Consider the following 24,035-nt stretch of genomic DNA (forward strand, 5'->3'; position numbering starts at 1 on the left):
TTCTTATTAATAAATGAAGTGGAGTTCTTTATTTATAAGTTTTTAGCCTTTACACCAAAAATACTAAAAAGTGGCATTGTTTGGTCAATTTTTTGTTCAATCAGTTGACTAGCCATTAGGTATTAGATACGTTACAGGTGAACATTAAGCCTCAACCAATAAAACTTACCCTTCAATCGGGAGATGTTTCACATCCAACCAATAATACATAGAGTTTTGCATCCCTCAACCAGTCCTCTACCAAGAAGACTTAATCAACTGATTGATTGGGTAGTATCCTTGATTGGTTCACCTATTTTTGTTTGAAATTATTATTATTATTTAATTTATTTCACTTTTAACACTTAGGTAAAAATTTTAAGCATATTAATGTGTCATTTTTAGAACAGTTTGCCTAAGGTTCATATGAGAATACTCAGATTTTAATGAAATTTTAACTTTAATATATAAACCAAGTTTTTTTAAATGCATGAATTGTTATGAAAATCCTAAATGCAACTTTACAAATAAATCACAAGTTTGAATGGTCTTCATATTCTCTTACGCTTGCATCATTTGATTATCCAATGAGTATCTCGTCATTTCAATTTAAATTTATTTATTAAATTTTGAAACTTATTTTGATTTTGAACTACTTGATTATGGGAACCCTTGACTAACGATTTATAAAAAAAATATGATATCTCAAGACAATATATTTAATGAGACATGTTATAGAACCTGTAAAATAAATAAAAAATAAATTTATTAACATTTACTAATATTTGCAAATTGTTCAATAGTTTTAAATTTAGTAGACAATTCTATTTATTTATTAATAACATTCATTACTAAAATATTTAAAATCTATAAATAAAAATATTATATTATATTTTTGAATATAAAAAAAGTATATACATACACATATATATATAATAATACAAATATTAGTACTATTTTACAATACATTTTATAATACTTTTTTTTTTAAGTATAAATTTATTTTTTTAATCAAAATATTTTATTTTGCAAAGTAGACAATATAGAAAAACAAAAAAATTAAATTTATGATACATGTAAATCACAAATTTTGAATAAAAATATTATGTTACATAATATCATATTCTTTTAATTATTTCATATATATTCTTCGTATCTTGATACTTTAATTTTTTTGTTATAATTTTCATATTTTAATTATGTTTTTCGTACTTAAGTTATAATATTTATACTTTAATACCTTAATCATATTTTTCATATCATAATATAAATTTTGTATCCTAGTCATATGCGAAGCATGTAAATCATAATAATTTGTATTTTAATACTTTAGTTATGTTTTTCGTATCGTAATATCACTTTTATTATTATTATTATTTATTTAATTTTTAACCTTCAAGACATTTTGGCTATATGTTTGTTGGGCCAAGCCCAAACTGACTAAACCCATCCACTCGAGTCATTTCGGGTAACCCGGGTGGGTTTATGAGATTAAATCAAATAACTTATTAAAACCCGCGCTTCGTGTCCCTTTATAGGGTTTATTAATTTTTATTTATTAATATCTGACTCGACGGAACGATCGAGGACCCACTGTTCTGCAGTTTGACTACCCTCTTCGCCGGTGGGATCTCCGATTAGGTAAAGCCTCATCTTTTCCATTTCCGTTTTTTTATACCATACGTTTGGTTCGCGGGAAAGTAACGGAAAATTAAAAGGGAAGCGAAAAAAGGGGGAATTTTGGCGCGTATCTTCGCTGTCAGGGTGTGTTGCATCTTGCATGTAGGTGTTCTGTTTTCCCGGGCTCCAAACAGAGCATGATAAAGAATGTAACTCTTTTTTTATTCTCTGTTTTATTTTATTTAATTTTTAAATTTTTATTTTATAACAGCAGTTCTTGTTACTTGGAAGTTGGAACAAAAGTTAAATGAGTATTCCGAGGGGAAAAGAGAAAAATTTAAAGATCAGTTCTAGGGTTTCTGCAGCTAAGACGGAACCTTCTTCTGTTGAGAACAAGAATGATTTGGTTGAAGATCCTGACAATGCGCGTGATATGAGGTTGGAGAGGCGGTTGAAGAGAAGATGTGTTGCAAATCAGAGTTTAAAGATCAATTCTTGTACTAGAGGCACAAAGAGAACACCGCAAGATGCTCCAACGAAAGTCATCCTGTTGGATGATGATTACAGGATAAAGAAAACCCCACAAGCCGTTGCAATAAAAGATATACTGTTGGATGACGACTACAAAGTGTACTTAGATACATTAGGTAACAATCGTTGCAATCCCTCAGTGGGAGACGATGATTTGGATCCTCAATATAAGATGTTCTGGGAAAATGTGAGGGAAGATGCTACTTCTTTCGTGCTTGAAGTTGCTGTAGACGAAGACATACATATACTTTTGAAGTATGAAGAAGATGATAGGTTGGGTGATGAGGGCAAGCCTGGAAGTCCAGACAATTTGAGAACTGTGACAAAAAGAGAAAATATGGAAAACCCAGAAATTTCAAAAGATGTTCCAGCCAGAAAAAGGAAGACTTTGATTGACAACAAGTTGAGGCCAGATTTGAGTAAGAAAGCTAGTTCAAGGGTTCTTTCTTCATCTGAGCCCAAATGCAAGCATGAAACAGAACCTTGTGATACTGGAATAGATGAAAGCTACAAGACATTCCTGGAATGCATCAAAGAAGATGGCAAGTATTTGGTTTTTGTAAATAAACATGGCAAGCGGGTGAAATATGAAGAAGACGAGGAAAGTGAATCCGAGTCAGAGATATTAGCAGCAGACAGTGATCCATGCATTACACCAAAACTATTTGATTCTTCTGTATGTATCTTGTTCACCTTCCACTGTGTTGTGTCTTATTTAAAATTCTGGTATGATCTTTTAGATTACCAATTATTTATGATTTTGTATTTTGACAATTATTCTTATGAACTGCTGATATTATCATCTGTTTTGTGTTGGCAGCGTATTAAAAATCGTAATAGAACAGGCCATTCACAGTTTAGGGATAACCTTATGGTTATTCTTAAAAAACCTTATGACCAGTTGGAGTATGAAGAACTTTTGCAAGAAATAATTCAGAGGAAACCATTGGAACGCCATAGAGACTTGCGTGGACGGATAAAATCATACTCAGTGGAGATTTGCAGCAAATCATATCTTGATCACCACACTGGTAAATTAGATATTACCTACTGGTGTGGGTGCAACTGTTTCTGAAACATGGATCTAATTATTATCCTTGTCTTCTTGTTTGATTATGCAGCTCTGTTATTTTTCTCTGTGTTTCATTGTTGTTCATTGGAGCATGGCTAACTAATTTTTTTTTATTCATTTCTTTGTGTTGATTTTGTCTTTTTGATAATTGGTAATTTTCCATATTGATTATGTTTTTTGTTATTTATATAATCTCAGTGAAAATTGTTTTGTAATTTTACAGATCTTAAAAGAAAGATTGATGCAGTTCAAGGTGATCACTGTAAAATTCTGAATCTCTTGCGTGGATTCTTTTATTGGTTAAAAGTGAGTATTTATTTCTTGTTTGCACCTTCTCTTGTTTGTTTGAATATGCCTAGTTAAATCTTACACAGCAGCTAGATCTTTTTTTTTTTTTTTTTTAATTTTAAATGATCATTATTATTGTAAACAACAAATGTATTAAATTATGGATAAAGAAATGAAAAAAAAGGACAAGAAATCCTCTTAAAAAACACAATGAACTAATTAGAATGTATGTTTGAAGCCTCCAAAGTTCTAAGTAAATCCATACAACAATGTAGTATTACATGAGAATATACAAAAAATAAAAAAATAAAATAAAACAAAATTCATTGCTCAAATATTAGAATAATTTTCTTCCAAGCAAGACCTATTCAATGCTCTTCCTCCCAACCCAAACCTTTCAATTGACACATCGAAAACCAGTTGAGCTAGGCCACACTGGGGGAATGCCCTTAAATGCTATGGTGCAAGAGGCCTGAAAGAAGGCATAGAAATAAATGATATCCCAAAGAATCTTTGGAGTCTTTGCCTTATCCTAAAAAATCTTAGCATTATCAATTTAATACGCTGGAATGAACAAGCATGCATTATCAATTTAAGTTGGAAGATAGATCATGCCTTTTGCAAAAATAAAGGGCTTGGTGTGGTGATGGGGAGGTTGTGGATTTGAACTTGTATAATAACACGAAATAAAAATTAAAAAAAGGCAGAATAAAGGGCCTTTAGATTTTAGGTCAGGGTTCAAAGCATCAGTTAAGTCATATTTGCCTTGGTTCAATACCCAATACATGTTTTTACACTAGCTCGGTTGTAAGTCAGTGCAACTCATTTAACTCAGCCAAGTTCTTGTGATGCTTCAATTGTATTGTCTGGTTCACTGAAACTTCTTTAAGTTGACTTAGATCCTCAGCTTTAAATTGACAAAAAATCCATGGCTTCAAACCCCAAAAACAACTTTGAACCAACAAAAATACATGACTTCAACCCACAAAGCAACATAAGATTTCTTCATTGTTGTTGGAATAAACTTTAGGGGTGGTGAGTAGCACCATGATTGGCTGAGGCAATCATTGAATTAGACTCCGGTGGTAGTGGCCTTCTTTTCAATCTTTAGTACTCCAATTGCCCTTTTTGCCTTCGTTGAAAGGTGGGGATGTCAAACTAATCACAATTCATTGTCTTTGCTAACGCCCAATGACAAGGTTGGGAGTTCTCAACTTTTCAGTCGTCGTGCTAAGGAATTGAGAATGAATTTAGGAATGTTACCCTATGTATTTCTGATATATTTGTTATTGTACCCCCTTTATTCCTCCTTTTATGAAATTAATTATATCCATTAAATCATGTTATTCCTTTTATGGAATTAATTACATTCATTAATATATGATGTATTCCTAATTTATTATCATTATACTTTTAATATATTTAAGAAATTAATTATTTAGGGATCTTCATAATGAATTAAAAACATTAAAAATTGAGTACTTAAGAAAATTATTCCTAATTTATAATATTTTAATTATCATACATTATATATGAAGATATATGATAAATTAAATACATGATAATTATATATAAATAAAATATGATTATTCATTCATATCTAATTGAACTAATTATAATTTTTAAATTAAGAAAAATAAAAAAAACTTATAAAAATTTTCTTTGTGTCATGTGTTTTTGTAAGTATTTAAAATATGTTAGATATGAAAAAAGTTTAATTTGTTAATTTCTTCGATCCATCTAATTGTGGTTATTTTTTTGATAATTGTCATAATTTCTTTATAATTTTTCGAGTGTTTTAATTAATAAATTGTGTGTATTGCCCGATATTGATTTGAGACACCGAGACCATGTGCCCCAAGCTTTCCCAAGTCGATCATTGATGCTATGGCTTTGAACCAAATTTCGGCCTCAAAGTTACACCATTACTAATATAGTAATATGTTCAATAAATATCTGATGTTGTTGATGTGTAGGAAGAATTGGCCTTAACCTTTTTGTATATGAATTACTAACACTTAGTTTTCTCTAAGAAAAACATCTCCGTCTCTCTCCTTTCTTATTCTCATGGTGGTAATGCTTGGGTAAGACCTCTAGGAGGCCTCATTCAACATAACATTTGTGCCTGTAGTGAATGTAGACATCAACATCCAAGTTTATTTGTATGTTGTGGCCATTAGAGAATCTTGTTTGAGACTTGATCATCTCTTCTATAAGATCATTGGATGATATTTATGAAGGATATGGGTAAATTACATGTAGGCAGAGCACTTTATGAAGATCAAGCAATAATCAACTAAAAGTTCCTAGTTGCACTATTATTTATTCATTGTTTTACATGGGCGATCACCATGAAAGTTGTTTTTTCAGCTTACATGGCTGATGGAAATGTTCAGATGGAAGAAGAAAAGCTGGATTTTATTTAATTAAAACTCTCTATTTGACTGTTCAAAAAAGACAGCCTAGTTTATTTGAATTTGTGTATTTAATAATTCAACCAGAGCTATGCATTTTTCTGGGTAACCAGTTCATTGGATGGACCAGCCTCTTCTGAAGTATGGCTTGATGTCTAAATCATGTAGGGTAGGGTGATAAACCAAACTGGTGGTGCATGTAAAGTTAAAATCATCTTATATGTGCAGCTATGGTGTGATTTATTATTGAGTTCCTTTTCCCAGTGCATGTTTTGATATTTTTGTTTTGCTTTCACTAACTTAATTGACCTTTTGTTTTCTTTATATTATTAATGTATAAGCAGTACCAAGTTGTATTGCTCATTCAATTCTGTTTGATGCATCAATGCAATTGAACTAGAATGGCTAATTAAAAGTGGTAGGTCAAGGAACTCTTGGGGGCTTTTCTGGCAGTTGTGATGTTAATTTAACATATTTACATGCAATTATGAAATCTTGTTTACTGTATCTTCAGCATGTATGTCAATACTTGTCAATTATTTGAAATTATATATCTAGTTTTTGATACATAGAGTTGTACTTCTTGTGTCAGAATTTGTCCCATGAAGGAGCATTTCAGCCTTGGTCAGATGCATCATGTCTGAAGATGATGCTACAACTGTAAATATCTCAAGATTACAAAGCAGGAAAATCTTATAGCTGCAGTTCTATCAGTTCAAGCTTTATGGTAAAGGCCTTGTGGCAAATACATGTTTTTGCATTTACTGAGGATGAAACTCTTGCTTGTGTTTTGTGCATTCTGAAACTTTTGGATACCTTTTGTGGCACAAGCCATTTAGACATCTTCTAACTAAAATGTCTTAAACAGTATAATGTCACAACCTGACATACTTGCCTTCTTTCCTAGTCCAAATATCATCATTGTACATTTTGGGGAAGGCCATCGTTAAATAGAATGCGTGGCTTCCCCATGCTGAAGTTCAGGACCCTTGCATTCATGTTGTACTTGATTTCCCCATCATATAGCAGCTTCCTTATGTAGTGCTCTATGTCGGAACCAATAAGGCGAAGTGTATATTCTGTCAGAGGGGCACCCTGATTCCACATCACATATCAGTCTCAGAAAAACTCATGGAACAAAGATTGACATGGAGCAGAACGCATGAAAATGTTCTTTTTCTTCCAACGAAGTTTGAATACCGAAAAACTGAAGATAGCAACTAGTGTAAACATATCTTGTGTTAAAGCAGAGATCATGAAAGAAGTGCTCAACACTCAGAAAACATTAAAAGACTCACTTCCTACTCAAATGTATAGAGATGAGGATGGCTGTTTTGGGGATGGGCTTTTTGACCAGGCATACAATGGCATCTGATGCTGCAGCTAGTCTTTTGATGTTTTTCTCTCTAAAGAGAACTTTTTATAAGGGGTGGACGATATTCTAGTGAACCCTGATGCAAGTATGTGGTGCTAGGCAATGACCATTTGAAGTAATATGTAGCCCCTATCTGGTGGTTACCCTCATGGCAACCATTGAGAAGAACAAGTCAATTGATTACTAGGGTTAGATCATCACTTTGCAGACCATCCATGGTGGACGGTGCAATGGATGGGGGAAGAGCGACAATCATGGTGTGCTACAGCCAAATGGTGTAGGATCAATGAAAGTCAAGGTTACTCTGGTGGCTTCTATAAGGGGTAGCATGTCTCTGCTGTACAAAATCACACTGAATACTTCCCTCAGTGCTAAAGAAGCACCATGTCTCATGTGATTGGTGGGCAAAGTAAGAAAACTTGGAATATCTGAGTATAGCCAATCGGACAAATGTTGGGCAATCAAAGAATGGAGCCTCAATGTATTCCATCTTACCATCTAATCTTCTAAATTAGTTTGCTAGGGACTTGGGCGTGATCCTGTTTTTAATTTATCAGTCCTAAAATTTCAACTTATTTTTCTTTTCCCTGATTTTCTTGTTATCAATTGTCAAATCAGAACAAGACTCACCATTTCTTCATCTTGATATTCCGAAGAGAAGAGCTTTGCATTGTTTTACCATGGAGTTAGTGGCAAGAAAGCAAGCTTTCCATCCCATTATTGTATATACAAATCCTGAAAGCAGCAGTAATGGATGAAAGATGACAATGAAAGGAAGATACCTCATAGTGATCTACAAGCTCCTGAAAGTAGGCATAGACCTTGTTGCAAGTCTCTGATGTCCAAACAAACTCATTAGTGGGGTCAAGGATAAGGGTGAGCTTATCCATCTGGGTTTGATCAAATTCACAGGTGACTGGATCGATGTAGGCAGCGTATATCCTGACATGGCGAGTGACACTGCTGAGCCACTGCCCCCCATATTCTCTGCTCATGTTCTTGCTCTTCACGTTAACCTGTGGTTCTACGGGTCTTGGTAACTTTTGCTTCCCTTGCTGCTTCATCTTCTCTTGCTCTTCTTCTTGCGCATTCACTTGCTGTGATTCTTCTACTTCAGCTTGCTGTTGAGCTGAAATGAAGAATGCCCTCCTCTTTCTCAGCTCTCTTTTGCCTCCAATCCAACCCAACATGGAGAATTTTGTACAAGCCGTGTAAGACGAAGTCGCAGCCATGAGTGGATGCACTAGTTACTGGCTTTAGGAGTTTTTCAGTTCTCCTTTCAGTTTTGCTTTGGGAAATTGCTCCTAAGCACCGGTAGTTTTAGGAAAATTCTCAAGAGGGCCAGTGGATTTAGACCCTTTCTTTTGTGGATCAGATTTCTTGTTTTTATTGTGAAGAGAGAGCGAGAGAGAGAGAGTGTGTGGTGAACAAAGATACAAAATGGCTACCATCAATTGGCTTGTTACAGTGTTGGCCTAATACATTCAAATTGTTTGTAGAAGTAGACCCCCATTTTTTTTTAAATAACAACCCCTTGATTTCAAGCGCAAAACATATATCATCGTCCAAAAGATGCGGCTGTTTCCACTTTCATGGCATCTTTCATTTCCTTCAACAAATGGCTCGTTGGATGCCCTGCATTATCCTATGCTGGTCCTAACAGACACGATTAACATCCTAATGTTTGTGTCCCATTGAGAATACGAAAGATTCGGCTATAAAAGATTCCTCAGATTGAAAAAACAAACAAATAAATAAGCGCATTTGTTGGTATGCATATATATAATTCCTCCTTAATATCCGAACATATTTCCTTATTACAAATTTACTATCTCCCAAATAGTTGTTACTCATAAGTCAATTAAATTAAAAACGAGAAGTTTTGAGAGCATTTTATGTTTTTAAAATCAGAAAATACTAATTATTTTTGTATAAGATACACAAACTTTTATAAACTTACATTAAAAAAAAAAAAATTTAAAAATTAGGTAAAAGTTTCTACTGCCTCAAATTTTAAAATTTCTAAAAATCATTTTTAAATACATATGATAAATTTGTATATTTTTTTTGTGAAAAATGTTCACTTTATATGTAAACTTCTAATTTTGAAAACAAAAAATAAAAAATATATTTAAACAGAAACTTATTATTATTATCATTTTCACATCGAAGGAAGTTAGAAACAACCCAAAAAAGCCAGCCAAGTCAAGCAATCTTTACCACTCAAATGCAGACCTCCATTTTTCCTATGTTCAAGACTGCCTAGGGCGTCTAAAACCATATTTCCTAGGACATTTAGATGATGTTTGATGAATGTTTGTAGGAAATGTTTTTCCCACGTTCAAGACTATCTATATTTTTTAGGGCATTTAGAGTGTATTTGATAGTTATTTTTAAAAAAGTTTTTAATCATTATAACACCTTAATAATAAAAAATTTCAAGTATTAAAAATATGAGAAATGTTTTATAGAATCACTATCAAACGAGTTTTTAGAATATGTTTGATTAGTGATTCTAGAAAATATTTTTATTCTTTTTAATACTTGAAAAATGAAAATTTTTAACTGTTAAAAAGCTTAAATATCTTAAAGTGTATTTGACAATAATTTTGAAAATGTTTCTAGTATTTTTAATGCTTGAAAAATAAATATTTTCAAGTGTTAAAAAAACTAAAAACACTACTCTGAATCGTTGTCAAATGCACTCTTAAACCCCCTCAAAATCTGCTTCTTAATTATCCCATTTGTTTAATCTCTTATGTTAAAAAACAAAAACAAATAAAATACGAACTGAACAGAGACTTCAGAAAACACACATCAGAAAATCACAAGACTAACTGCATGGGACTCCAGAATTTTTGTGGCTCAATTCATTCCATCAAATTCAATGTTTCTTTAACATCATTTCATTTCTCTATTTCTGTAATGGTCTGTGTACAACAGTTATAAATAACAGAAAATGGACAAAAAAAAATCTGCAATAGCAGAAAACAAGAATATAAACTATATTACCTCATTACATCAGACTCCTCCATGGCATACTTAGCATGCCAATACAGCAGACAATTATGCTGTCAAATTCTTATTCATTATAAGGACTGGTTTAATCAGCTCATCCAGATCGTCCAAATGCAAATATGATGGTTCACTGCCAAACAAGGTTGTTTGCTGGGTCCTTGGACCATTGATACTTCCAATGTCTTCATCACTAACATCCAGGCTGATATAATCAGCAAATCTTCCTTCTTGAAATGATATGTCATCATTGTTCTTTGCAGTGTCCTTTTCAGACACCACCTTTTCTGGATCACGATTGTTGACATGCCTAAAACCAAAGTACCTTCCTTGGGCATTTAGCTCTCTTGATTGTTTCTTCTTCTTTCCTTTGCTTCGGTTTTTGGGATGGTGAAGTTTGCATTTGGATCCTAGAGGACAGCTTCCAGTAGCTTCAAAGATGGGGCAGACATAGCTGTGTTTCTTCCGACACTGCAAGTTCAGAGATTCGGCAATTTAACTTATTACAGCAGTGTTGCAAAGGATTGGGTCAGTCTACAACTTGACAAGTGAATATATAAAAGTCCAAGCCACCAATATCAAGTTCTTTTACGTTAGGTTTGAACTAGATTCAGTTTTTTCAAGCAGCTTGTTATTACAACTAGGTCATAAGAGAAACACAATTTCCTCATTCAGCTTATATGAATATTAAAAAAAACCCCTATATCCTGTGTCTTTGTATAACAAGGCATTACCTCATTGCCATCAGCACAATAGCCCCTAAGAAAGCCTTCGCAAACAGATGCATTTGGGTTCACATTTACATGCCTATAAGGACAGCTTTCGTTGTTGCATAAACCTGCCACAAAATCAGTCAGAATTTTGCATTTTGTTATCATGTTGAGCAAAAGCACAAAGTAGTAAGGCTCACCCTGCAAAAAATAAGAACAGTCTGGCATTCTTTCTGGAATGACCTGCACAAGATATACAAGGTAACATATTAAGCAAATAATTTTATCAAAAGCACAAGCTGGGAGCCACTTCCAATTGGCAGCATCAAGTTGTATCAACCAGAACTGAATTACACCTTATGAGTCAATTTGCAATTGGGGTTGGAACATAAACCATTCAGAAACTTTGTGCAGACTGCAATTTTAGAGGGATCATGAATATATGGACATTTTCCATCATCCTTGTTGCATTTCCCAAATCTTGTGAAAAACTGACAGTACTTCCACTTCTTAGCCAAGCGCAGCCTGGCGGTGTGCAAACTCCATCGAACTTTCTCACTTGCCAAGATGCGAGTACGTTTCTTTGGATTTCTGATAAGCTGATTACCATTGCCAATCTGAACATATCTGTTGATATTGGAGTGAATTCATGAGCAGATCGTTAGGTATTATATATAAGTGAAACTCAACTTGGAAGGCTTTTTAAATGAAATTATGAGTTTAGTTATGGCAATCTGATGCAGAAAAGTAGATGGATATACAAGCCACCATACTCATCATTGCCGATCAGCAATCTCCTTGGAATGTAAGGTTTCTTTGCATTCTTTTCTGATTGTAGAGCTGCAGAGCATGTTGAATCCCCATCTATACAGAATATAAGGACCAAGTTATGAAGTCAATTCTTGCTAAAAATTGTCACCTTACTAACCAAAGAAACAGAGATATTTTCATCAAAGGTGATGAAGCAAGGAAAACAAAAAGTCAAAACTAAGTTCATCAATCATCATGGACCAGTCCCTTAATGCTTACCAAGTAGAAATTCAGTCTGACAGTATTAGGCATTATTGTGGTATCTTTAAGTTAGCATTCAGGGGTTCACATGATCTGAGATGATCTCAAAAGTATGCACCTTTTACAAGCATCCCAATGCCTCCCCAGGTAAGTCCCCCAGAACAAACCCCTCTTCTATTCAAACAGTGTTGAGACTAGCCAGGCTATCAACTATTCTTTTACTAATCTATCCACAAAACATGAATACAATTCCAACAATCAAAACAATTAACTAATTGTCTAAATTTTCCAGCAACCTCCCTCACTTTCTATAGAGTATTATCCAGCCAACACAGAACATCCTCTAGCATTCTAAGAATCAGTAACCACAATAACATTCCTCAGACTCTCCCAATTTTTGCTCCAACAAAAATAGCATCAACCTGTATGACCAGAAGGTTCCAGTCTACAGAATACCAAGCATCATCCTAGTTAATTCAAATTTGCCAAAAAGAATATAAAAGTAGAACCTTCTCTAACTAGGCAATATTAATAGCTCCTCCTGAATGGAAGTGCAGGCATTCCACTCAGAAGGTCAATTTGATGACCTCAAAATCAAGTCATAGTTCTTCAAGAGGTTGAATTCCAATACCTGCCTCCTAAAGAAAATGGAAAGAGGAGCAATGCTCATCATACAGGTGACATTTATCTTGTTCATCCTAGTTAACATCAGTATTAACATAAAATTTACAGGAAAATTGTTCAGAAGGACATGGCAACACACTGCAGTCTTCCAATCAGTAAAACTTTATCCTATGACCGAACTTTCATTGCAAGCCTGCATTTCCTGCAATGTGCAATCTCTAATTCATCGTTGCAATACCAAATCTCCACAATACATCCTAAGTCAACAAGGGGAGATTAGGAAACAATAATCAAAGAAAAAAAGAAGAAGCCATGGCACTATCTTAGCTAGATTCTGCCAGAGAGCTTCTCTTAGGCTGCATGGTAAAAGAATGCAATTGTGCAACATGGCACCCCCCTTTTTTTTTTTTTTGATGCATATGAAGGAATTGAACAGCAGAATTTTCAGGGAAGAGGAACATCCACATCAAGCATTGAAAGACCTTCCCTGAAAACAAATTTTGACTTATCTAGGATCCCTTGGGTGTGACTTCTCCTCGATGGAATTCATTGAGAGGTTGGGTCAAGGATAGATTTCATAGGATTTCACATTTTGGATTTTCTGTTTCTTTGTTTTGTTGTTTGTTTTAAAATTCTGTATATTCCCAATTTACTGGGGTTGTGCCCCCTATTTCTGTTTGGTGCTCTTAATCAATATTTCTGTTTGCATATTAAAAAAATGGGGATTGTCTCATCCAGAAAACAGGTTCATCTGTTTAACAAGCCTTACCCCAGTCAAATAAGAAAATTATTATTATTATTATTATTATTATTATTATTTTCATAAGCAAATAAGTACATATCCAATAAGAAAATATTTCTTTTGATCAGAAACCCAATAGATCTTTTCTATTAATTAAAAAGATCAAGAAGGACGAGACATCCTTCCACAAAGTACAAAATCAAATAAGAAAATTATTGGTCATCTCTGTCACCCAGTTTTTGAGTCAGATATCAGCATCTAATCATTTGGTAAAATAAGCAAGACAAGACGCATGTACCAGCAGAATCAAGACTAAGATAAAACTACATTATTAGGAGCTTTTTCAGTAACTTATATCCATTGCCCAAAAACATGCACATTCAAGCTCCATCAGGGCAACATTTAGACAAACAATGTAGTCAGAAAAGCTTGAAAGGCATAGAAAGATACAAAAACAGTTTTATATCAGAGAACATTTAAGGAATCTGGAGCTCACCTGAAATCCTCTGAAGTGTCCGTCTTGAAGAATCCATTTTGTAGCGGACTGAACCAACACGAAATATACGCTCACCTGAGATATGTTCAGATACTTCACAAGTCATTGATTAATACTTGTTACTTAAGAATCAAAACAACATCCTTGTACAAACCACACTCTAAAGATGCAAATCAGAAGCCCTACACAAAAATGTTAACTGAAACAGTTATTCACAATAATTTGTGTCTGCCACACCAGGACGTTTCATTGACCTACCTGGGTGCAGCATTATATTATGAACTGACTTACGGGAAGAATGATTTCTACTTTCTGTCTCAGAAATAACAGAAGCAGCACCATTCTGTTCTCTTTTTTTCCTTTCGACTGCAGCAACTGCTAGTGTAGCTTCCTATAAAACACAAACAAATTAGTAAGTACGATCTTCAAGCAGAGACTTCAATTTTGAAATCAATAATTATTTGACTTAAGATAACTGCAAAGCAAAATAAAAACATTGTTTATATGCAGTAGACCCAACCAACCTCATTAGCTTTTTTGGATTGTCTTTCAATGGATTTTGACCATTTCAGACTAGACCCACCGACACCTAATACCTTGGATTTTCGGAGGGAAAATCCTCCAGTTGACCTCGTGTAAACTGTATCTCTCTTTCTCAAGAGTAGCAATTTCCTACTGAAAGAAAATAGTAATCCATCATTTTCTTTGTGAATGTACATATATGACAAACAGAAAACAGCAGCAGAAGCAGACAAAGAAAAAGCCTGCATGCCAATGTACCTGATCATTGATAACGAAGTACTGTTGGGAATCGAAGCTGGATTATGCATAAAACTTCTCCAGTATGTTGCTCTTTTCCATGGAAATAGAGAAGGCAATACCCCTTGACTATGAACTGAATTACCATCTTTTTCTGATGACTGTGCACCTCTTAGTGTCCAAACTAAAGAGAATTTTGAAGGTTCACGTGTCTTTGATAAAACTGCAAATAGAAACCTCACTTAGATCTAGTCAGACAACCAATCATATCAAATCAAACTAATGCATCTTTTTACTATTTAAGGAAATTGATGTATCCTACTAATTACTTCCAGAGATATCAAGATATTCCTCCACTGAAGCTACTTAAGAAAATATGATGGTAAAGAGCAGAGAACTTTAAAAATGCAAGGATATTTAAAAGTGATTTCCAAATTGATAAACAGTTGGTGCCCAATAAAGCTGTTTTTTTATTTTTTTACACTGAGATGTAAAAGAAAATTTGAGCTTCATGATTAGCATAATCTTATAGGATAAATCAAATTTCATAGCGTTGTCAGGTTAGACAGATTAGCTTTTCATGCACTTCTACTGAGGTGCTATTAGAAAATAAACAAAAATACTGAATACTGCTTGAAGGTAGATTAAGAACTGAAACATCAAATACTCATCTATCTCTTTCCTTTAAATGCATCTAAAAAAAAATTGTAAGCTACAGCTATCCTCCAAACCTTGTCACTCTTATCCACAAGTTGCCAAGCCAACAAACCAAGTGACAGTTAATTTAAGAGGCAAAGAGAATGCTGAGGGGCCATAGTTTTAAAAGGCTCAAGGCGCACCAAGGTGCAAAGTCCTCCTGGAGCCTGAGGCGCAAGGCACACTTAAGGCATGGGCTTTAGTGAAGTGAGGCACATCCTATTTTACATATATAATTTTATATAATACAATTAAATTTAATAACTGTTTATTTATCCTAAGTGCATATATCATCAAATATCATCTAAAATTTCAATCTAATCAACAAAAAACATAAAACAAATAGCTCTAAGCATAAAAACTAAGCATCATGATTGTTTCATTTATCATAAAATGTATTCATTTCATAACCATAATAAATTGATAATTCATTATAAATAAATAAATAAATTTAAAAAAAAAATAACAATTAGATAAATAAGTAGTTTTTGTCTTTCACAATTTCATTATTATAATAAATAAATAATAGATAAATTAATTAATTAAATAAAAATATAAAAATACATAAAAAAAAAGAAAATAACAATTATATAAATAAGTAGTTTCCATGTTTCACAATTTCATTATCATAATAAATAAATAATAGATAAATAAATTAATTAAATAAAAATATAAAATACATAAAAAAAAAAATAACAATTAGATAAATAAGTAGTTTTAACTTTTCTTTGACAATTTCATTATCATAATAAATAAATAATAGATAAATAGAAATATAAAAATACAAATTTAAATGCCTAGAAGAGACTTAGTGACAGATCGAAGTTGAGCCAACGCCAACCACCAGGTACGCACCTCTCTTTTTCTTTCTGTCCTCTTCTTTCTTGATTCTTCTTTCTGTCCTCTTCTCAATCTCTACTCTCTATTGAGCCTTAATTTTGGGCCTTTTGTGTTTTTTTTAAAGCTCATTTTGGGCTATTAAAAAGAAAAAATGCTTCTGCTTCTTCTCACGATCTCACGATCAACTTCCAGCCCTAATCTAGGCGTTTTCTTTTGTTTTTATTCCACCAACAAAATGCAGCGTTTTGCTGGTGAAATAATAACAAAAAAAAATGCCCAAATTAGGGCTGGAAGTGGATCGTGACTGAGAAAAAGAAGAAGAAATAGAGAAGCGTGCCTTTCTAGAGCTTTGCGCCTGGCCGAAGGCACTCACCTTCCACACCTAGGCAGTGCCTTCTTCAACAGGTTGCGCCTTGAGTAAGGCGAGGTGCTGGAGCTCCGCGTCACGCCGCCTTGCTCCTAGGCGCGCCTAAAGCGCCCCTTTTAAAACTATACTGAGGCCACACCTCTGTGACAACACATATTGAAGGGGGATATGATTATCCAACTATGCATCCTTAAAGCATAAACAACTCCTTGTCACAAGGACACAACCCTTAAGTCATGGCTGGTCAATACCAAGGAGTTTTCTCCCACACAATCTCCCATGAAAAAGAGCCCCACAAAGCCCAAGCTAGAAACCTGAGATTAGGTCAGGATGAGAGCTCCTTGAAAATTTTTTACCAAGAAATTCTTTGGGGAGCTCAAAACTAAAATACTGTTGCTTGGAACCCTAATACTCTGAATACAAACAAACAAAAAAGCTCCCAACAACTCTACCTCCAATCATTATAAGTTTCTGATCAACCCAGGACTCCAATTACAATAGGCACCCTCCACCAAACACCAATAATCAGCAACCAAAGCTACTCCATCAACTGCCAACTCAAAAAAGTTATGGAAAGCAAAATTGCAAGCTCCCCTCCCCATACCAAACATCACACTAGAACATTATCCTGACAGCCAAAATACGATTCAAACCATGGAATAGGCCCCAACTTTTCCTCATAGGTTTCCATAGGATCCAGCCATCACTCCCCAACAATCCATGACCAATCCACTTCAGTTCTCCAAACTTGGCCCCCACAACATTCGCCAAGCCTATCTCTGTACTTCTCAAACCTCCAACCCTATTTGACAGGCAAAGTTTTATTGAGAACAAAATCAAGTTTCTAAACCCCATCCCGCCTTACTTCTTTGAAATACTCAGTCACCCATTTAGCCAAACAAATGTAGTCTGTAATTCTACGAAAAATGTTCTTCACAATGCATATACAAGTAACCAGGGCAAGATGGTAAACAGTCACCCACTCAACCAAATGAGCCTGTAAATCTGTTGCCTCATGCACAATGTACTTCAACACAGCAGACACGACAAACAAGGGCAAGCAGTAGATCATAAAGAGATGAAAGAAAAATTTCTGTACTTAAAAAATTAACATTACCAGAAAAAAGACTTGGTGAAAGCTATTTGGCAGTTGAATGCATATTTTTGTGAGTCAACATGTCAGATGCTAATTTCATCCAGCAACATGAAACATGATGATGCACAATGATTGCATAGAAGAGTATCTAGAATCTTTTAACGGCACCAAACAGAATGTTATGAAATTAAGCATTTTTAAAAACTTCAGTGGCATCAACCTCTCCATAAACCCTCTTTAGGTCTCCATGATGGAGTTGGTTGGTGCTACACTCCTTAAACTATGCTGGATTTTGGGGGGTGTCTACGCAAACCCCTTAGGGAGTAGGCTGATTTTAGGTTCTGAACTTTTCTTTTGGTCTTAGCCAGGGTGACTGTGGGGTGACCTAGATTTTTCTGTTTTAGCTTGAAGGATATCCCTTCCTCAACTGTACTTGGTTTTTACTTTTTTTTTTTTTTTGAAAGATTGGTTTTTACTTGATAAATTTCTGCATTTCCTTTCTCTTTTTTCTTTTATTTACTTTTCTTTTCTTTTTTTCCCTAAGAAAAAACCTAAATGAATAGAAGATGTCAGATTACAAGTTTACTTCTTACTAAATGTTCCAAGTGATTATAGTTAGCATAAACAGCCATGCTGATTGGTTCACAAAGTTGCCTCTTGAAAGGATAAATTAAACAAACCTAAAGAACGAGTTCTTCATACACACCTTTATCAGATGGCCTCTTGCTAGAACTTTTGCTTGAAACAAGCTTGGGGGGCCTTTGCCCCTCAGAGTTTGAACCGTCATCTGGAATGGCAACTGTCTGCTTGATGTGACTTTCCAACGACGTTCTAATGAGCTGATTTTTCCTCCTCTTGTAGTAACCATCAGAGGATAATGCTGGGGTTTTATCCGCATTTTGAACAGACATGTCATGTGGATTTGAAGCAGCAACTAACTGGTTTGACTTGCGCTTCACATATGTTACCCTCTTCAATTTTGAAGACTCTGAATTTCCATCATTTAAGACACTCTGGCTTTCCAAATTATTGATCAAACCAGTTTGATTTTCTGTACTTCCAGAAGACTTTGCTCCATCCTCAGAAGACATTGGCACTTTGATATTCTCTGCAGGGTCTGGCATATTTCCTGAACAACCATTTAGGAGAGGATCCACCAATGGGGAAGTTGTGCAATCACCTGAAGAGATGGTAGTGCATTTTGGTAATTTGGTGGAATAGGGTAATGGAGGTGTTTGAGGCCTCTCAGAAGGAGCATCTGTTGCTCCTGTGCTTGAGCGATTAGATGGGTCAATAACATCAGTTCTGCTTTCAGATCCTGTTCTCTTTCTCATTTCATCTACACCAGAAGGATTCAATCGGTAAACAGAGGAACTCAAACCATGTGAACCCTGGGGAATAACAGCAACTGGAGCAGGTTTTCTTACAAGGCTGTTGCCTTTACGAATGTAAGAAGTACCTTGTACCTTTCCAATTTTTTTCAACTGCCTTTGTGGAGGAAATGCAATCGAGAGAGGCTTCTTTAATGATGAAGACGAAGCCCCAGTTCGATACCATGTTCGGGGTTTTGCAATGTGAGTTGAAGAAGCTGTCTTCTTTGAATTGGCAAGGAAAAAGGATGAAGGAGCTGGAAAAACCCTAGGAACCAAATTATTTAGATGGTTTTTGCTCCCATTCAACTCTCCACTAATAAGATTTACACTGTGTGTTGTTCTTTTGGTATCCTGTGATGATGGTTGTACTGTTTTCCCATTGATTGAATTATCACTTCCTATTGCATCATCTAATTTAAAATTACTTTCGGAACTCTGTGAACATGAATTATGGGCAAATAAAACAGAACCACAATCAACCATAGGCTTTTCATCTGATTTTCTGTCATCTCCACAACCCTTTTGATCTGAAATTTGCTCAACTGATAGTTCAGTATCCAACGTGTGTAGACCAGGAATAAGGGGCAAGGTTTCAGGAGAGGCCATGTTGGAAAGTGTATCAGGCAGAGATTGCATCAGTTCATCATTGGAGTTAGTAGGAGAGACTCCATTGCCATCAGCAGCTATAGACAGATAGTTTGATACGGTAGGTTGTTTATCATCCTTCATAAGAGTATGAGTATCACATTCCATACCTGTACTGAGTTGTCTACGATTCAAGTCCAGAGTCTCAAGGGCTGCAGTACTTTTGCAGTCAGCAGTCCCCCTGCGAAGCATACCCGGCTCTTCCAGACCATGTACACTGATTCTTTCTCTAATTCCACTTTCCAGGCCCATAATCTCATTTTGATGATCAACAGAAGACATACCTGGAGTTTCTATCAGCTCAACCCTCAATCCTGATGGACAAGAAGATTGCAAACTTGGAATGGCTAACTCCTCAACAATAACACTTGGTTGCAGAAATTTCATATCATTGGCACTCGAATCATCTCCTACTGAACTCATGGCCTCAAAATTTCCTCTTGTTGTTCTGTTCTCAGGCAATACAGTGTTTCCCTCCAGACAAGGCTGCAAACCAGTAGCAGACATAGTAATGCCAGAGACTGGAACTTGCTCTTCTGATTGTGTAAGACAATCATTAGAATTTGAAGGCACTTCAGGACCAATCGTTGAGGCATCTGGAATTAGAGATTCCTTGTGGATCTCAGGCCCCATTGGGCTAGAAAAACCTGGATCAGGAACAAAGCCTTTCCTCCTCTTTTTGAGCTTAGGAGAAGTCCCATTTTGACCAACATCAACATCTCTAAAAGAAACCTTAGCCTCAGAAAGGTCTTTCATTGAACTGTTCCCATGCAAAACACTGACCCTATCTTCACAAGCTTCTGAGCCAACCTTCAAACTCCCAACATAAGAATTTGCAAGGCTAGGATCCTTCATAGAACAACTTAAGGTTGCATCCACATCATGCCTAGAGGTGATTACATTTAGAGGTTTCACATGCACTTTTGCTGAATGAGACAAATCTGACTGAGAGGTTCTAATTTTTCTCTTTTTCTTACCCTTGGGTGTATAATCCTTACCAGAATCAACATTAAGATTGCCTCCCATTGAAGCCATATCTTTTGCAGGTCTCTCTATGGCACCATTCTCAACTGACATGATGACCCCATCTTGAGACAGCTGCTTGCCAGCATCATCCACAATACCAGTGTTAGAAGCAGTAATTTTCACTTGTGATTTAGTAAGACCGTGGTCAGAAGTCAAGGCAGTCCCTGTCCTGTTACTGGAGCCATCCACGTTTAAGGGACCCTCATGAGTTTTGTTTTCCTTAGAACATAGAACAGGAACACTCGCATTCCCTCCTAAAGAAAAAGGCCTTGGATTCTCAAGCAGTACACTGACGTGGTTAGAACAAGGATGCCTGCTCACAGCACCCACAGTGCCAATATCAGAGGTGGAAATTTTCTCTTGTGTCTTAATTAAATCACAATCAGAACTAGATCCAATATTCAAATCATGGACGGAATTATTTGTATTGGCAAGACCCTCATGAATCTTTGTTTCCTCTAAACTTGACAAACAAACATTAACATTGCCTCCTACTGAAAGCATAGTCTCTGAAGACCCTTTTAAAACATCATTCTCAAGTGACACACTCGGACCATTTTGACAAATCTGCATGCTAACGTCACTTATACCATCAATGTCAATATAAGTTGTTTCATTTGGAGATCTAGTTAGACCCTTTTCAGAATTTGAGATGACATTCAAATCATGTATGGATCCTTCAGTATTTATGGGACCCTCATGAAAGTTGGTTTCCTTCTGACTGGAAAACCCTGAAGGAGGACTTAATCTGTTCCTCTTTTCTGTAAGCTCAGCTACACATGCCTGACCAGAAACAGTGTCAGTGACACTTTTCTCTGAAATATTTGACAGCAGAGACTCATTCACTTTGTTATTCTTAGACAATGCAGTTACTTCATTAACACCAGTGACTGAAATTAAACCAGCAGAAGTTATTTTCTCTTTTGGATGTGCTGCATTATTGGAGCTAGAGGCTGCAGATGGCCTAAGGGTGGAACTACCTGGAGCTTCTCCTGGTTTCTTTGTTAATTGTGAATTTGATGCACGAGAAATAGGAATCGATACTTTCCTTATGACTTTCTTCTTCTTTGTGACCTTGGGTGAAGACATTCCACCAGAACCAATGCTGGCAGCAACCTTTTCTGAAACCATACTGTTAAGAGATCCTTCCACTCTATTGTTTTCCAGTGAAATATTGGTCCCACTGGAACAAGGCTTTGAACTAAAAGTTTGCACAGTTTCAAGACCAGAAGCTGTCACTTTCTCCTTCAACTGTTTTGGATCTTTATGACACAAGGATGGGTCGGCCACAACACTTGGCAAGCAATCCCGTTTTACAGGTTCCTCATTGAGTTTATTCAGCTGTGAACTTGAATTATCCATATTAGGCAGTGTAATTTTCCTAAGCTCTCTGTTCCTAGGTATCAAACACAAATTTCTATCAGAAACAACCGTGGGGCTTGAAGGGGCCATAATTGCCTTGGCTACTAGTGAATTGGATTTGAAAGAAACATCAAGCTCTACTGGACTCCTTTCTCTCTTGTCTGCCATTCCATGATCCAAATATTCAAGGGGCTCTTTACCTCTATATTGACTAGAGGTGGACTCATCATAATAAAACTGCCCATCATCTCTCTTTCTAGGACTAGGCTTCTGCAGTTGAATCCTGAGAAGGGCACTCTTCTTCTGTATTTTCTTTCTGGGGGAGCGAGTGAATTCATGACTACCCTCCCTGCTCCCCCTATTAGTAAATTTTCCCAACTCCAGGGCATTGGGGCCTCGTTTGAAGGAGAAAACCTGAACCCCACCGCCATCATCAATCTCATTGTTTTCCAGACCAATTAAATAGTTGGCCGCGTCTCTTTGGGGTTGTCTACTATGAGCCCACCTCTGATTTTCACTCACTCCATCACCTCTGCCATTCCTAATGAACTCCTCATCACGTGACGAGCCGTATCTTGAGTCATAATTCCCCAAACTTGAGGAGTCGGGTTCCACAACAAAATGAGAATCACCAAAACCAATATTCCTCAAAGATTTGTTAGCATTCTGTACCAAATGGCTGTGGCGATCAAAATCATCATGGCTACGACCCTCACCTCGACCCCACACCAACTCCTCGACCCGTTTATGTTCAAATCCACCATTCAATTCATCCCTAAACCTAGAACTACCCTCCGGATCATGCCTAAACTCACCGATTGCACGGAACGGTGAAACGGGATTGTGATTAAATGATCGGTTATGACTGGTCTCGTGATCCGATCGGATGACATGGTACAGCCTCGGCGGCCGGTTCTCGGTCGAAACCCTGGAAGGGTCCCAAAACTCGGGACGTGAATTATCAAAGTGGTGCACGCGAAGACGGTGACGATCATCGTCCAAAAGGGTCCGATTAGAAACCCTATGTGGTGACCGACGCACATCAAGATGGCGGTGGTGGTGGTGATGGAGAGATCCGGGTTCGTCATCAATCAGACGAATAGGGTTAGGGCTAGGGTTAGCGCTACGAAAAGTGAATTGAGATTGGTGGGGGCTGAAGGGCGGCGGCGGTGGAGGAACGGTGAGAGGACGGTACGATGGTGGCGGAGGTGGCGGAGGGAGTGCCGGCGAAAGTTGCAGAAGATGGTGGTGGTGGCGGTGATTACCATAGAAATTAGGATCATCGGGCAATTGAGAAGGGATATGAGCATACCTTGAAGAATTGGGGTGGTGATGAATTAACGGCGGGAGATCCATTTGCCGATTTCTCTCTCTCTTTCTCTCTCTTGATGGACTTGCGCTACTGTTTTTCCTCTTCCCTTCTCTAATACCATCGTTTGGTGTTGGACTCCACATTCAACTCCCATCAATATATTTCCTTTTCTCTCTCAGAATTCCTCTCCAATCAACATTATCTTTATGGTGGGTGGGTTTATATTTCACTATCAATCCTTAATTCCACCAATATATATTTCTTTTTTTTTATAAGCTCCTACTTTGTTACAGATTTATTAATAATTTTTTTCTCTGAAGAAATAATTAATAGTATTTTATTATTCTTCAAAGATATTTATTTTTAAGTTGTCCCTTTTAAGAAAGACTATATTCGTAATTTAATTTATAAATTTAAATCTTCATTTCTCTCCGATTCCTCGTTCTAGGGTTATAAAAATAAAAAGTGATTTTATGAGGTTTTTTTTAAAATATTAAATATTTAATAATTTATTTTTAAAAATATTTAATAGATGATTCTTTTAAAAATATGAATAATATTTTTTTATCTATAAAAAAATTTAGTAGTATTTCATTAATTTGAAGCATTCTTTAAAGATATTTATTTTTAAATCACTTTTTTCTTTTCTTGGTTGGGAGGGTTTTGGAGGCTACCCATCCAT

The 24,035-nt window shown here is 35.8% G+C and overlaps 3 protein-coding genes across 9 annotated transcripts; 1 reads left to right on the forward strand and 2 right to left on the reverse strand.

The window, feature by feature from the left end:
- The first annotated feature begins 1,508 nt into the window (after positions 1-1,508).
- Positions 1,509-6,803, forward strand: LOC100257388 (uncharacterized). Of its 4 annotated transcripts, none has more exons than XM_002284594.4 (5): positions 1,509-1,620; positions 1,874-2,806; positions 2,951-3,161; positions 3,426-3,508; positions 6,497-6,803. In XM_002284594.4, the coding sequence occupies exons 2-5, from the start codon at positions 1,907-1,909 to the stop codon at positions 6,566-6,568; spliced, it is 1,266 nt and encodes a 421-aa protein (XP_002284630.2). In that variant the 5' UTR covers positions 1,509-1,620; positions 1,874-1,906; the 3' UTR covers positions 6,569-6,803. The 4 variants fall into 4 exon arrangements, with proteins under 4 accessions (XP_002284630.2, XP_010664153.1, XP_010664154.1 ...); XM_010665851.3 differs by having other exon boundaries at positions 1,512-1,620; positions 1,871-2,806; XM_010665852.3 differs by having other exon boundaries at positions 1,541-1,761; positions 1,871-2,806.
- Positions 6,570-8,744, reverse strand: NDHM (NAD(P)H-quinone oxidoreductase subunit M, chloroplastic). Its single transcript, NM_001397829.1, has 2 exons — positions 8,062-8,744; positions 6,570-6,999 (listed from the first exon to the last, which is right to left on the reverse strand). Exons 1-2 carry the CDS (start codon positions 8,509-8,511, stop codon positions 6,823-6,825), a joined length of 627 nt encoding a protein of 208 aa, NP_001384758.1. The 5' UTR covers positions 8,512-8,744; the 3' UTR covers positions 6,570-6,822.
- Positions 8,745-10,123: 1,379 nt separating this feature from the next.
- Positions 10,124-23,622, reverse strand: LOC100262507 (uncharacterized). 4 transcript variants are annotated; one of them, XM_010665854.3, is made up of 10 exons: positions 18,342-23,622; positions 14,658-14,859; positions 14,402-14,552; positions 14,136-14,268; positions 13,878-13,952; positions 11,778-11,868; positions 11,361-11,631; positions 11,205-11,247; positions 11,029-11,132; positions 10,124-10,765 (listed from the first exon to the last, which is right to left on the reverse strand). In XM_010665854.3, the coding sequence occupies exons 1-10, from the start codon at positions 23,494-23,496 to the stop codon at positions 10,346-10,348; spliced, it is 6,645 nt and encodes a 2,214-aa protein (XP_010664156.1). In that variant the 5' UTR covers positions 23,497-23,622; the 3' UTR covers positions 10,124-10,345. The 4 variants fall into 4 exon arrangements, with proteins under 4 accessions (XP_010664156.1, XP_010664159.1, XP_059591007.1 ...); XM_010665857.3 differs by having other exon boundaries at positions 14,169-14,268; positions 14,402-14,549; positions 18,342-23,616; XM_059735024.1 differs by having other exon boundaries at positions 14,402-14,549; positions 18,342-23,616.
- Positions 23,623-24,035: the final 413 nt, after the last annotated feature.

This window comes from Vitis vinifera, chromosome 18 (genome assembly GCF_030704535.1).
Source record: "Vitis vinifera cultivar Pinot Noir 40024 chromosome 18, ASM3070453v1".
Classification (NCBI taxonomy): domain Eukaryota; kingdom Viridiplantae; phylum Streptophyta; class Magnoliopsida; order Vitales; family Vitaceae; genus Vitis; species Vitis vinifera.

Bases quoted from the DNA above. Each gene is read 5' to 3' on its own strand.
- LOC100262507 (XM_010665854.3), bottom strand. From the start codon at position 23,496: ATGTGGAGTCCAACACCAAACGATGGTATTAGAGAAGGGAAGAGGAAA. The intron at 14,860-18,341 runs GTGTGTATGAAG...TTCTATTTGCAG, and splicing joins CAAGAGGCCATCTGATAAAG to TTTTATCAAAGACACGTGAA. The intron at 11,133-11,204 runs GTGAGCCTTACT...ATTTTGTGGCAG, and splicing joins CTGTTCTTATTTTTTGCAGG to GTTTATGCAACAACGAAAGC.
- LOC100257388 (XM_002284594.4), top strand. From the start codon at position 1,907: ATGAGTATTCCGAGGGGAAAAGAGAAAAATTTAAAGATCAGTTCTAGG. The intron at 2,807-2,950 runs GTATGTATCTTG...TTGTGTTGGCAG, and splicing joins CAAAACTATTTGATTCTTCT to CGTATTAAAAATCGTAATAG. The intron at 3,509-6,496 runs GTGAGTATTTAT...TTCTTGTGTCAG, and splicing joins GATTCTTTTATTGGTTAAAA to AATTTGTCCCATGAAGGAGC.
- NDHM (NM_001397829.1), bottom strand. From the start codon at position 8,511: ATGGCTGCGACTTCGTCTTACACGGCTTGTACAAAATTCTCCATGTTG. The intron at 7,000-8,061 runs GTATCTTCCTTT...ATGTGGAATCAG, and splicing joins AGCTTGTAGATCACTATGAG to GGTGCCCCTCTGACAGAATA.